General features: G+C 56.4%; 1 protein-coding gene across 3 annotated transcripts in view; it reads right to left on the bottom strand.

Annotated features, from left to right (window-relative positions):
* SLC47A2 (solute carrier family 47 member 2) overlaps positions 1–12,490 on the bottom strand; it is a 39,493-nt gene extending 27,003 nt beyond the window's left edge. For 2 of the 3 annotated variants that reach the window (XR_007720286.1, XM_050763902.1), the window contains exons 1-13: positions 12,198–12,490; positions 10,953–11,054; positions 10,555–10,623; positions 9,660–9,808; positions 8,556–8,598; positions 6,132–6,176; positions 5,722–5,819; positions 5,168–5,265; positions 4,047–4,160; positions 2,877–2,944; positions 1,500–1,608; positions 557–632; positions 72–141 (exon numbers count right to left, since the gene is read on the bottom strand). Coding sequence is in view for 2 of the 3 variants with exons in the window: in XM_050763902.1 (XP_050619859.1) it covers positions 72–141; positions 557–632; positions 1,500–1,608; positions 2,877–2,944; positions 4,047–4,160; positions 5,168–5,265; positions 5,722–5,819; positions 6,132–6,176; positions 8,556–8,598; positions 9,660–9,808; positions 10,555–10,623; positions 10,953–11,054; positions 12,198–12,320 (1,164 nt within the window). In the remaining variant the exon portion in view is untranslated. The remainder of the gene's footprint in view (positions 1–71; positions 142–556; positions 633–1,499; positions 1,609–2,876; positions 2,945–4,046; positions 4,161–5,167; positions 5,266–5,721; positions 5,820–6,131; positions 6,177–8,555; positions 8,599–9,659; positions 9,809–10,554; positions 10,624–10,952; positions 11,055–12,197) is intronic. The other variant, XM_050763903.1, reaches the window with a different exon arrangement.
* Positions 12,491–13,484: the final 994 nt, after the last annotated feature.

Raw genomic sequence — 13,484 nt, 5'->3', positions numbered from 1 at the left:
TTGGGGAGGGCACAAATACATACATAAATCATGTGGCGGGGAGTCAGGCTTTGGATCAAAGTGGTACTTACACAGACGGCCTCAAACACGTGAAAGACGCTATAAACCGGCAAGACCTGGCTCACCAGGGCAATGACATCTCTACAGAAGAAATGAGAAAGCATTAAGACAGACGTATCCTTTCAGACCCGTTTATATCCCTTCTATTCCACACCCCACCCCCACAAGAAAAAGCTTTGGAATAGAGGTAGATCCCCCACACAAATGTAACTGGCACTGCTAGCCCAGAGTTTTCTGTGTCTGTGGGTCACACCTAAACTTTCAGAAGAGCCCCCACAATTTTGGACTGCCCTTCAATTAGCCTCTTGTCTGTGGACAGGCACTAAAGGCCTAGGGTGGACAGACAGAGGTTGGCTTCCTCTCAGTGACAGCCAAGCCTGGGCTCTTCCTGCTTCCTTTGGGCCGAGCACTGAGCCAGGCCTGTGAAAAATCTGAGGACAGGCTGGGAACCACTTTGACATTTTCCAAAAGTCAGCATAGAAAACTGATTACCTACTCATCACTGGTAAAAATACGCCCCAGCTGATTTTTCAGGATGCTTATCACGGTGCCCAGGAGCACGGAAATGCCAACTGCAAGAGACAAAAGGTGCAGCAATGACAGCCCCCGAGCCAGGGAGCACCCCTGCTCAGATCAGCAAGTCAGCCCAGCCCTCTGCAACCAGGTGCCTTTTGTCACGGGCCCTGATGTCCCCTGCATCCAAGGCGTTCATTTGGGCTAGACGGTCTTGTAGGAAGGGCAGAGTGGAAGACGCTTCCACTCCAGTGGTTCTCAGAGTAGGCGGCACACTGATCCAGCAGCAACGTCACCTGGGAACTTGCTAGAAACAGATTCTCAGACCCTGCCTCCGACCTACTGAATCAAAGCCTGCTGGTGAGGCCCAGCAATCTGTGACCAGCCCTCTCGGGGATTCCGGCGCAGGCTACAGCCTGAGAACCACTACAGAGAAGCCCGTCTGAGCCTCCCAGTCTCAGAAAGCACAGCCACGATGTCGGAAGACACGAGTGGCTCCTTCTCAAGAGTGGGTTGGCAGCTGCCGGGCTCATGGGGGTGCCGGGAGGGCCAGGCTTGCAAAAGGACTCTGGACAGCTGGAAGGAGAGTGCTGGGCAGGAAGGGCCTTCAAAGAGTCAGGCTTTTCTCTAAGGTAAGTGGTGGAAGCCAGCTGTCTCCACAAGAGTCCCACAGTCACAGCGGCAGGGAAGGCGTGAGTGGGGATGGGGAGAAGGTGGTGGGAGGATCGCTTGCTGCTCAGAGGGAGGCAGCTGTCAGCCTAGCAGCAGAGGCTGGCCTGGGTCGGATGGCAGGTCCAGCAGGCTTGGAAGATAAACCTGGCAGCTCCCAAGGCCAGCTCTGCCTCTACCATGCCAGCCTTCCTCTGGCCCGGGCTGGTGACTCAGGCCAATGTTCAGTGGCCCTACCAGGAGAGGATTCCACCTACCTATGCAGAGCACGCCCGAGACGGCCGAGCGCTTGGCCTGCACAGTGTCCGCAGCCCCCAGAGCCATCCCCACTCGGACACAGACCCCGATGCTGAGCCCCAAGGGAATCTGGGATCAAAGATAAGAAAGCACTGTCAGTGGGCCCACCCTCCAACCCCTGAAGTCCTGAGCCAGCCTGGGCCAAGAGGGACGGGAGCGGGAAGGCAGGGCAGATCTCAGGCATGCAGCATAAGAAGTATGTCACATTCTTGCTGCTGACAATGAGGCCGGGAGAGCTGGGGCTGGGAGAAGGGTGGGGGTACCCCCCCATGAGCCAACCAGTCCCACCACCACCTGCGCCCTCAGAGGCAGCACAGGCAGGCGGGCCTTGCAACCGAAATCACTGTGTTGTCAAAAGCAAATGAGTAAACAGATTTTAAAGAGGCGACTGTGGTCTTAGTCCCGGAAAAGCTCCCTGTAAGAAAAAAGAGATTTCAGCAGAAACCATTTGTAAAAATAAGAATCTGTAAATTGGTTTTGTAATGTAGATTTCTGTGACTCCTTTGCTTAACGCTGGGGTCAAGGATAACATGCAGATGCACACCGGAGTGACATGAGCTGCGTAAGCAAGATGATGGCTGTGTCTCTGTGGGGAGTAGAGGGGAGGTGGGGGCTGTGGTGGAGGAGAGCCCATGGCCCTGGTGGGGACGCCGTCACCCAGCGCTGGCCGACTGCAGGGTGCAGGAATGTGGGCCACTGCTCAATGGAATGTGCCTTTTTTTTTTTTTTTTTTTTTTTTTTTGAGACAGAGTCTCACTCTGTTGCCCAGGCTTAAGTGCAGGGGCACGATCTTGGCTCACTGCAACCTCCACCTCCTGGGTTAAAGCGAATCTCCTGCCTCAGCCTCCCAAGTGGCTGGGACTACAGGCCTGTGCCACCACACCCGGCTAACTTTTTATATTTTTAGTAGAGACGGGGTTTCACCATATTGGCCAGGCTGGTCTTGAACTCCTGGCCTTGTGATCCGCCCACCTCAGCCTCCCAAAGTACTGGGATTACAGGCACGAGCCACTGCACCCGGCCTGGAATGTGCATTTTTTAAAGAAAATTCAAAAATAAGATTCTGATGTGAAATCTCCCAATTTTAAAATAATGCTAATTACTTTTTAAAATTCCAACATCTGTGGGTGAAATATCACCCTTGGTGGACAGGTTGTGGGCACCTGTGTGTGAACCCTGGCGTACGCTGAGCAGGGCCTGGACCTGGTGGGCACGAGAGGCCCAGGGCGGTCCCTTAGGAGACAGAGACAGCCTCAGGTGACAGCCTGCCCCCCTCCTATGACACCTCCAGCCGTCAGGTGGGGGATCTGGGGAAGACACCCCTTCAGGAGCCTTACCATGTAGGTCACAGTGGCCACCTCGTAGATGACAGCCTGGGCGGAGAGATCCACCACGCTGAGCAGCCCTGGAGGAGAGGCCTGCCGTGAGCCCAGCCCGCAGCCCCAGACACCCAGACCCTGCACCAACAGGACGCTGCTCCACTTTGGGGACTCGTGCAATTTTTGTTTTTTTCCTTGAGACAGAGTCTCACTCTGTAGCCCAAGCTGGAGTGTGATGGTGCAATTACAGCTCACTGCAGCCTCCACCTCCTGGCTTAGGTGATCCTCCCACCTCAGGCCCCCAGGTCGCTGAGACTACAGGTGGTGCCATCACACCCAGCTAAGTTTTGTATTTTTTGTAGAAACAGAGTTCCACCATGTTGGCCAGGCTGGTCTCAAACTCCTGGCCTCAAGTGATCCACCCGCCTCGGCCTTTCAAAGTGCTGGGATTACCGGCGTGAGTCACTGAGCCCGGCTGATTTTGAGGAGCAGATTGGTAACAATGACAACAAAAAGACATTCCTGCCTGGCCTTCAGCCCGTTAGGAAAATTCTGCCCAGTGCCCCGGAGGCCCCTGCAGGCTTCCCTGTGTGGTCTGTCTTTTCAGATGAACTCAGTGTGAGGGAGGAGACAGAGCGCGGGACCAGGGTCCGGCAACTCAAGTTCGGTTCTCGGCCCTCCGCTGATTTTTTATTTGTGGAGTTGCTCTGTTCTTGCGCCCCATTTTCTCATCTGCAAACGTGGGGCAGGGCAGGGGTTCTCATATTCAGGCTGCCTGGAGTCCTCACTTCGCCGAGTGCTTTAATGAGCACGCACAAGGCAGCGGGTGGGAGCCTCATACTGGCAAGCCCGGGCCTCTGCTCACACCCGCAAACCAGTTCAATCTGTCACTCCTCTGTGCCTTGGACACCTCCCACGGGCACCTGCTCCGCCTGGCCTGTGCTGGGATTCAGGCACGAAAGGCCCAGGCCTGCCTCCTGGATGCTCACAGCCTAATGGAGAGGCAGACCAGCAACAGATGGATCAGCCCCGCTGGGCAGTGGTGCTCTCTGGGTCCGTGCCTGAGGGCCTGGCCAGTGAAGTCGGAAGGGGGCTGGTGAGCTGCCATCCTGGGGAGGGGGCTTCTGGGCTGGGTGAGCCGCCCACACGCCATTGCGCCCCCCCCCCCCCCCGTGCTCTCCCACGTACCCATGAGGAAGCTCCCGATCTCATAGGCCCACCACTCAACACAGATCATGAGCATGCTGGGGACAGCTAGGGAGAAGAAGGGGCCCCAGTCCTGCAGGCACTGGCTGGACCAACCTGGAAACAGAGGCCCCGTGAGCTCACATCCTGCCCTGCTTGCCCACCCCATTCCTGCTCCCCACAGCCAGGAGGCCCCTAAACAGCTTTGGCTCTTCCTGCTCTGGGGCTTAGCAGGCCCAGGCACTGCGCGTTTTGTAGAGGGAATGCGGCTGGTCTAGAGCTGGCGTTGGGGCCCGTGGAGGAGGAGGATGCAGGAACAGGGCACCAGGCTCACCTGGCCGGTCCACGGGATGGCCCCAGGGCCCAGGGCGTGGATGTTGGTCCCCACTCCACCCTCAACAGTGTGGGATCTTGAGCAACTACCCACCACTCCGCAGGCTCCATTTCCATCTGAAAACCCCAGGCCTTGTATCTGCTCTGCCTCCCTGGGGAGTTTTCAGGGGCGGCATGAGATCAAGGATACTGAAGGGAAACACACCGCAGGTGCGCCGGGCAAGCTTGGAAAGGGCTCAGCCAGAGCCCTGCCCCACGTGAGGCCCCAGGGGCCTGCAGAGCTGTTCCTGAAATATCTGGCAAGAGGAGGTCCTTGTTGTATGGGATTGGCTCTCAAGAGGCAGAAAAGCACGGGCAGGCCCCTACACGCCTGGTGTTTCAGCAAATTACTTAACCTCCATCTGTCATAATCTCCTCTTTGTAAGATGGGGCTAATGAGGTGGGGTGAGGTTTAAATGAATTCAGGAATGTCGGGCACCCCACGCACTGCTGAAGCCTAGTATTCCATGGGTGTCACTGCTCTCACCGCCATCCTGAGAGCAGGGGCTGGGCAAGAAAGCTCCCTGGGCCAGGCTTCTGTGAAGCAGGGCTCTGCATCATGACACCTTGGATGGAGGGACTCCGGGCCCTTGGGGCTGGGGAAGCAAAGGGGGAGGAGGGGGCCGTGCAGGGTCCTGCACCTCCTCCAACAGGCTCCACTGCACCCTCTGCCTGCCGACTGCCCTGCCCCAAGGCCTGGGCAGCTGTGCCGCTGGCCTGCTCAGCCTCCCAGAGCAGGCCAGGCCTCCCACCTGCCCACGTCTCCAGGTGCAGCTTCTTCAGCACAATGTAGAGAAGGAGGAAGACGGTCTGTGCGAACTGGGAGATGATGTTGGCATAGGCAGAGCCCCTGGGAAAGGAGAGAGAACAGGGCTGGGACTGATGCCAACTCTGCCACTGCCCTGCCTGAGAGAGAGGTTGCTCTGGCGGCCAACCCGTGTGGGGCAGGCATGGCTCTGCTCTACTCCCATCCTGGGATCAGACTCAACCAGGGCCCACATGCACCTCTGGCCATGGTGGCTCTTCCCAGGCAGCCATAACTACAATGTCCTGGGGGCCACCCTGCCAGTGCCCACTTCGCCTCTGCTGGTGGGATTGGGCAGGAGTGAAGAGTGGCTGTCCTCTCACCCGATCAGGCCTCAAACTGAGGTCCCCAAGGGACCATCAGGCCCCTCCAACTCCCCATAACCCTCCACTTCAGGATGGCACAGGCAGGGCCAGGATGGTGACTGATCTGTCTCCAGCAGGGGTGGGGAACTCGGTGGGCAGTGTCCCCTGACTAGGCCCCACCAAACCCTGGGCTCACCTGATCCCCAGGTTCAGCACAGAAACCAGGACATAGTTGGCCACACCGTTGACACAGTTGCCCACCACACCACTGAGGACTTGGGGCCAGGTGATCTTCTGAAAATAAATGAAAACTGGCCCTGCTGAGGTGTGAGTGGGATGGATGGAGGATGGACAAACCCAGGGTTTGGAATGGGGACTCCTCCTCCTGCCCCTTCAGCCATCCCTGTTCGGGAGTTGGCAGAGGCGGGGACGCACAGCTTCTCACCTGCCTCTGTGCGGGAGGTCAGGACGTGGCAGGTGGGTTGGAAGCAACCCCTTTCAGAAGCCGGTTCACAGAGGGTGGAGAGAAGGGGAAAGCCCCAGGCCCCCTCCCACTGGGATAGGGCAGTGTGCTGGGAGAAGGGCCTCCCCGCACACCAAATGTACCTGATTTTGCAAATATTTTGCCAGCAGATTATAAAGAAAAATCACCTGTATGAAGAGCAAGCCCAAACAAATCAACAACAATGACCAAAACCCACCAAATGAGCTTTAACAGACATTCCTTTCCAGGACATAGTACCCTAGATTGGGGCAATGACTTCATCAAAGTATGTCTGGGGCCTCTCAGGTGCGGCCAAAGCCTACCCAGCCACCTGGGCTCGTGCTTGGGCCCGGCCTATGGGAGAGGCCCCCTCAGGGCTCCCTTCTGCCACGGGGGAGACGAGCAGGCGTGCTTTGGCTCTGAGAGAGTACCCTTTGCACACATGCTCATGGTGCACAGCGCCTGGTAGGCCTTCTGGCTGCTAAGCCAGGCCCCCATCAGCTTAGGAAGGTGAGAAGTGACCCAAGGGCCTGTTCACAGAAGGGGCTACTTTGCCTCTGGCCTTAGAGACAGGATTTGAAGGCGTGACCTCGGACGACGGAATGGCAGGTACTGAGACATGCTGGCCGCGAGCAGCCTAGGCTAAGCAGGTTCAAGACCCTACGGGGGCGGCAGGCCCTTCCCTGGCCGGGGAGGACCGCAGGGGAGTGTGCGTGGCAGTGTGTGTGTTGGGGACACTTTATCTACCCTTTCTCTCCTTTCTTAAGGGGAATAGAATGGGCATCAACTGAAACCTAACCCAGGGCCCTGTCCCATTCCTTCCTGTAGCTCTCCACTTCTTTTCAGCATAGTGTACTGATACGAGTACAGAGCTGGAATAGACTGGGTTCGATTCCTGGCTCTGCCTCTTCAGAGATGTGTGATCTTGGGCAAGTTACTTAACCTCATACTTACAGATGAGTTTGTCTCCTCATCTGTAATGGGGATAATAATAGTGCGTGTGTGTACTTAATATACACTTAATATTTTACATACATACATATTGCAAAGTTAATATTGCAAAGTGCTTACAAAATGATACATGGGACATTTTAAGCATTCCAAGTGTTAGCCACGCCCTATGTTAGTCTTATTAGTCACTATTATTGGTAGTTAACTTTTGCAGCTGCATTTTATGGAAGGGCCTTGGCTTACTGACAAGACACCACAGTGACATCTTTTTTTTTTTTTTTTTTTTTTTTGAGACGGAGTCTCGCTCTGTCGCCCAGACTGGAGTGCAGTGGCGCGATCTCCACTCACTGCAAGCTCCGCCTTCCCGGGTTCCCGCCATTCTCCTGCCTCAGCCTCCCGAGTAGCTGGGACTACAGGCGCCCGCCACCGCGCCCGGCTAATTTTTGTATTTTTAGTAGAGACGGGGTTTCACCGTGTTAGTCAGGATGGTCTCGATCTCCTGACCTCGTGATCCACCCGTCTCGGCCTCCCAAAGTGCTGGGATTACAGGCGTGAGCCACCGCGCCCGGCCTCACAGTGACATCTTTATAGGGCATTTCCCCCGACCCAGCCCCAGTAGTCCTGGTTGACAACATGCCATCACTTTTGTCCGAAAAGCCAAAGTATGGATTATATGGAAGACTCAGAGAAGAGCAGTCCTATAAGGGGGTTTCCATATACCGGAAGAAATCTGTAACCAACTAGGCCCCAAAAAGGTCATGGCACTGGCCTGGCAGAGAAGTGGGCGTGGCTGGGTCTGCTGGGACTGCACGCTGTTCGGGCCTCCCACCTTCACCCTGACCTCTTCCCTGCCCAGCTCCCTTGCCCACAATTCTCCGCCTGGTGCCATGGAGGCTACACTGTCAGAAAGTGAGCTCAGCCTGGTAGGGCCGTCCAGCACACAGAACTGGCAGTCGTAACAGGCATCACCAACCTGCAAGTCAAACAGTGAAGCACTGGGCTGCAGAAGAGGCATAGAGATCCCCGGGTCGCTGGACATACAGACACTGACCCAGATAGATGCACTGCTGATTCATTTAGTATTTAACAAATCAATGCAGAAGGGAGAGAATATGCAATAAATGGTGTTCAAAACATTTTTAGTTGGATTAATATGTTAAATGTAAAAATAGAAACCCTGGAAGAGTCCAAAAAAGTATAAGCAAATGTGTATATAATCTTGCAGTGGGTTAAGTCTTTTTTTTTTTTTTTTTTTGAAACAGAGTTTCACTTTTGTCACCCGGGCTAGAGGGCAGTGACATGATCTCGGCTCACTGCAACCTCCACCTCCCGGAGGTTGAAATGGGATCAATATGTGTATATTGGGTTATAATATGCTTTCTCCCTTTAAAATATGTCATTAGTCTCTTTGTAGGACTGAATAACCTTCCACAATATCAATTCCAAAGGTTATCTGGTACCCATAGTTAGGCCATACTTCTCTTCTGTCAATCATCCTCATGGCCCAGCAGGAAGTCACAGCAGGATAGGGTGGGAAAGCAAAAAGCCAGAATTTAGGAGAATGTGATTCCATGCTCAGCAAACAGGGCACCTACCGGAAGTCCTGGAATGAAAATCATGACATAGTCCTCGGTCAACCTGCAAGAGAGGGAGAAGCTCCGGAGCTGACCAGGCTGTGGCCTGGGGAGACAGGGCCCTCTCCCCTGTGTCCTCCAGGACAGGGTGCTCAGCCGCCGTCCCAGGGTCTCCGCCAGGACTATGAAACCTCAGCATCAGGGACTGCTGCTTCCAGATGCTAAGCAGGTGCCAGGAGGGGCAGCTGAAGCACCCAGACACCCAGGCCTCAGGACCAGGGAACTTCAATTCAGAATAACGTGGTTTGTAAGAAAAAACGGTTATATCTTAAAAAGCAATAATCAAATGAAATGTACATTATATAAATGAACAAGGCATCCCTAAGACAGGGCATCTCTAAATTTCATAATAAACTATAGGATGGGTACAGTAGCTCACGCCTGTAATCCCAGCACTTTGGGAGGCCGAGGCGGTGGATCACGAGCTCAGGAGATAAAACCATCCTGGCCAACATAGTGAAACCCCGTTTCTACTAAAAATACAAAAATTAGCCGGGTGTGGTGGCGCATGCCTGTAGTCCCAGCTACTCAGGAGGCGGAGGCAGGAGAATCACTTGAACCCGAGAGGTGGAGGTTGCAGTGAGTCAAGATCGCACCACTGCACTCCAGCCTGGGCGACAGAGCGAGACTTTGTCTCAAATCATCATCATCATCATCTATAATTCATCAGAAAGTGGTTGTCACCTTTCTCCTTTTTGGAATATGGGAAAACGCACACACTTCATTTCTCCAAAAGCATCTGTAAAGCTCCAACTGTGTCCGGGCACACAAATGCAAATAAAATGCGAATCCCAAATTGTTTCTCGCCTTGCCTCCTTAATTAAAACTGGGCGTTTGTCCGCCTCTTCCCCTGCTGGTCACTGCTGGAGCTGCAGCCGTGGGGAGAATCCCCAAACCAAAGCCTGGAAGGTACCCACAGGCCCAGTGCACTGTGAGCACTGGTGGCCTAGAGAAGCATGGGGTCTGAGGGCTGAGCTGCTTCAGGGTTTCCCTCGGCAGCCCGGGTTTTCCAGGAGCCTCTGGGTCTCTGGCAAGCCCCATCTTCCCAGCCGGAGCCCAGCGCACCTGGACACGTCCGGGTCCTGCCTGAAGAGCAGCAGGAGGTGCTGGGTGTTGAGGAAGAGCGCCCAGCAAGGGAGGCAGCAGAGGAGCAGGACCAGCGCGCCCCGCTGCAGGATCACGCCCACGTGCTTCTTGTTGGGGCTGCCGAAGCTCTGCAACACAGCCCGCCCCGCGTCAGCCCTTTCCACTGCCCCGGACATTCCTAAACCCCGCGCAGGGAGCGAACTGTCAGCAGCGCCAGCGGTGTGTGGCGGAGCCTGCGGCCTCTGGTGACTGCAACCTGGCGCCCGCAGCCTGTAACGGCACAGGGGCCTTCCTGAGCCTGGGCCCCCCACTGTCTCCAGTGTTCTTCCAAAGCTCCAAGGAGGACGAAGTCATGGGGGGCTTCATCATATGTCGCGGAGGGATAAGTGGAGCCAGGACCAAGCCCAGGTCCACCGTGAGGCTAGAACCCCCAGGGAGAAGTGAGGCCTTGCTGCTTTGTGACCCCACGGCCACCTGGGCAGCCCCTGCTGGACTGCAGGCCCCTGCAAGCAGGGAGGTTCCTTCTGTGTCCGCTTGGCCTTTGACACATGCCTGCATGTAGGCAGCCGAACTTAGGAGTGAGGCTGGGGAACTGGTTGTCTTTCTCTACTTGGTGACCTCCTCTGGGGACAAGAGGTCAGAGAACTGTCTCCACCGTCTCCACCCCTTTCTCCTGGCCCAGACTCTTTCAAAGGGGAGGGTCTGTTTCCCTGACAGCCTGTGGTCCTTGGAGGTGGGGCAGGGGCAGCTGACCCCAGGGCCCATCACTCCCAGATCACCTGGGTACATCCCTTCCACCTGCCATCTCCATGGCACCTGTGGGATTGGCTCTGCCCTTGCCTAGCTTCCTGCCGAGCTCCGGGAGGCCACCCACCTGAGACATCAAGGTGTCACATGCCGACGACAAACCAACTCCTACAGAAACTCCGCAGACATTGACAAACTGGTGCCACACACAGGAGGAAACAAGAGCTTGTCAGGCGAGGCCTGAAGAGAGGCCCCTGCATCTGGGCTGAGCCGGGGTGGGGAAATGCTGCCCATCAGGCAGCGGTGGCAGAGGTGGCTCTGCTCCGCAGCCTCACGTGCTGTGTGCCCCAGGGCGAGACTGCCTCCATCTCCGGCCCTCAGTTTCCACCTGTGAAGGCGGCTGTCCAGCCACGTGGGCTGTGTCTTCCCATCCCTGACCAGCCACCCAAGACGGGCCCACCCGGGAACCCGGTGGAAAAGCCTGGCGAGAGAATGTCCCTGCTCTGGGCCAAGCTGGGTACTCACGGCCACCGCAAGGGTCACCGATGCCAGCTCCACCTTGCCCAGGTGCCCACAGAACACAGTGCTCACGATGTAGATCATGAAAGTCAGCATCTGGAACAGGAACTGGAGGACAGCGGCTGGGTCAGACCTGGGGCCACAGGTGCCCACACAGCCCAGCCCTGCAAGACAGGCCTCTCCAGCTTTGAGGGCCCCGCACCAGTGCCCCGAGAGGTCACCTACGCCCGGGGAAGCCAGGGCCGGAGGTCGGGTGGCTTGAGCCCAGCTCCCATTCTGTCTTCTGCAGCCACAGTCACCCCTGGCCTCCACGTCCCTTCCCAGAAGGGTCAGTGCACGAGAGACACCCAGCGCAGTGCCTGGCGCCCTGAGCTTGACCCAAGTGTCTGATACTGATACTGCCGTTCCTATGATAACAATAATTTGGTAAGGCCGCACAACCCAAAAAAGGAGGAGAATTAAATACACCAAAATATTTAGTAATGGCTATTTCCAAGCACTAGGATTTGAGTTAAACTTCTTTCTTCTTTATAACTTTCATTTTTTTCTGAAAGTTTTACAGGAAGTGCAAATCCATTACTCCTTTTTTTTTTTTTTTTTTTGAGACGGAGTTTCGCCGTTGTTGCCCAGGCTGGAGTGCAGTGGCGAGATCTCGGCTCGCTGCAACCTACCCGTCATGCCTGGTTAATTTTTGTATGTTTAGTAGAGTCAGGGGTTTCTCCATGTTGGCCAGGCTGGTCTCCAACTCCTGACCTCAGGTGATCCTCCCTCCTCGGCCTCCCAAAGTGCTTAGATAACAGGCATGAGGCACCGCGCCCAGTCCATTACTCTTCGTGGTCAGGAAAAAAAAAAATGTATATAAAACAATTTCCCCTTTGGAAATGAAATGGGCAGCCGGCCCCTTCTTCCCGCCTGCGAAGGTGCTGCAGGTTTCATGCATCTCTGGGCCGCATTTGTCCTGGAGCCATCTTCCAACTCAGGCTTTTGTGGGTTTCCAGCTGAGGCACACCCACCCCTTCTGTGTGGGGGCTGCCTGCTGCTGAGCAATGTCAGGCCCCACTGCCACTGGGGATTGTCCAGGGACAGCCTCCAGGAGCCGTCCTGCTGTCCCCAGACCCTAGACCTGGCAGTCAGCATGGGCAGTTTCTGGAGAAAATGTGAGCACATTTCTGGATCCTGCCTGCAAGGCAGACACCCTCAGCCTCTCAGCTTCCTCCACTCCCTGCCTGCCCCCCAGCTCCTCCTCCTTACCAGGGGTCCAGAAAGGGCAAAGAGAGTCCACATCTCAGCCCCAAAGCCTCTGGGAACCAGCCTGCTGAGGGCAGGACAGCAGCCCCCGTGGTCCGGGGGCACTGTGTCCTGGAGGCTGTCCATTCCTGGCTGGGGCGCTGGCCACCCTGCACGCCTGAGCGCCCGCACGGCCAGCTTTGTCCAGCGAGTTGTCCCCTGCCTGGGCAACCCGTGTCAGTACAGCTTGGCTAATGAGTAAGGGGCAGGAGGAGGGGCCACCATGGCAACTTGTGGGATGAGCCCTGCCTCCCAGGGCACTGAGGCCCTGCTGCCCAGCCCACTGCCCCAGCCACTGGGGAGGACAGGATAGAGGCCTGGGCTCCTGGGAGTCACCCAGACGGCTGCCTGTTGTGTCTGGTCTCCCAGAGGGATTGGCAGTAAGGCCTCAGCAGGAGAAGGTCCAGGGCTGCCGGCAGTGGCTGTGGGAGGTGTGCTGAGGCCAGGACAGGGCAGCCTGGCTGGGGCAGCTGAGCCACTGGCGTCCTGTACCCAGGTGTGATGGTGCCCACAATGACTCCCATTTTTCAGAGGAATTGGTGGCCTGCCCGAAGTCACAGAGCAGGTAGTGGCAGAGCCTGAACAGCCCCCAGCCCTGCCTTTCCCTGGGAGAGGGCAGCTTCCCAAGAGACAAGGGTGTGGCAAACCCCGTGGCAGTGTGGTCCCTAGCCTTTCTTGCTGGAGGGGCCTGGGCCTGTGCCTGGGGATGGGGATGGCAGTTAGGACACCTTGGCAGAGTCCCAAGCCCCCCACTGCCCGTCACCCCTTTCAGCAGCATATCTGAGAGCTGGGGGTGGCATTGCTTGGGAAAGCAGCTCACTATGCACGCCAGTCATTGTGCCCAGCAAGGCTGTGACTCGGTGTCCCACCAGGGTCCTCCATCACCCTCCCAAACAGCCCTCTCTGCTTTTCCTTGCTTAGATGGCCTGTGACTCCCCCCTCAACCTGCCCCAAGACTGCAGGGCAGTGGGAACCAAGAGAGGCATCTAAGGATTGCACCGGTCACCTAGCCCAGTCCTGGATCAGGCTTTTGGGTGTGGGTTCAGCCCAGGAGAAGTGAGCGAAGGGGCAAGGGGGGCAGGAAGATGGCAGGCAGGCCAGCGGCTGTGGGAGGCCTGAAGATACCCCAAAGGCCCCACTTGGTTCCCATGTCCATCCCTGCATCGGAGGAGTGACCGGTGGGATTCTGAGGTGCAGTCCCCAGAGCCACGAGGAGGAAGGAGCAGATCCTGAAGGAGAGGAGGCAAGACA

The sequence above is a fragment of the Macaca thibetana genome, chromosome 16 (genome assembly GCF_024542745.1).
Source record: "Macaca thibetana thibetana isolate TM-01 chromosome 16, ASM2454274v1, whole genome shotgun sequence".
Taxonomy (NCBI): Eukaryota; Metazoa; Chordata; class Mammalia; order Primates; family Cercopithecidae; genus Macaca; species Macaca thibetana.
This window is presented reverse-complemented; position numbering and strand designations above follow the sequence as displayed.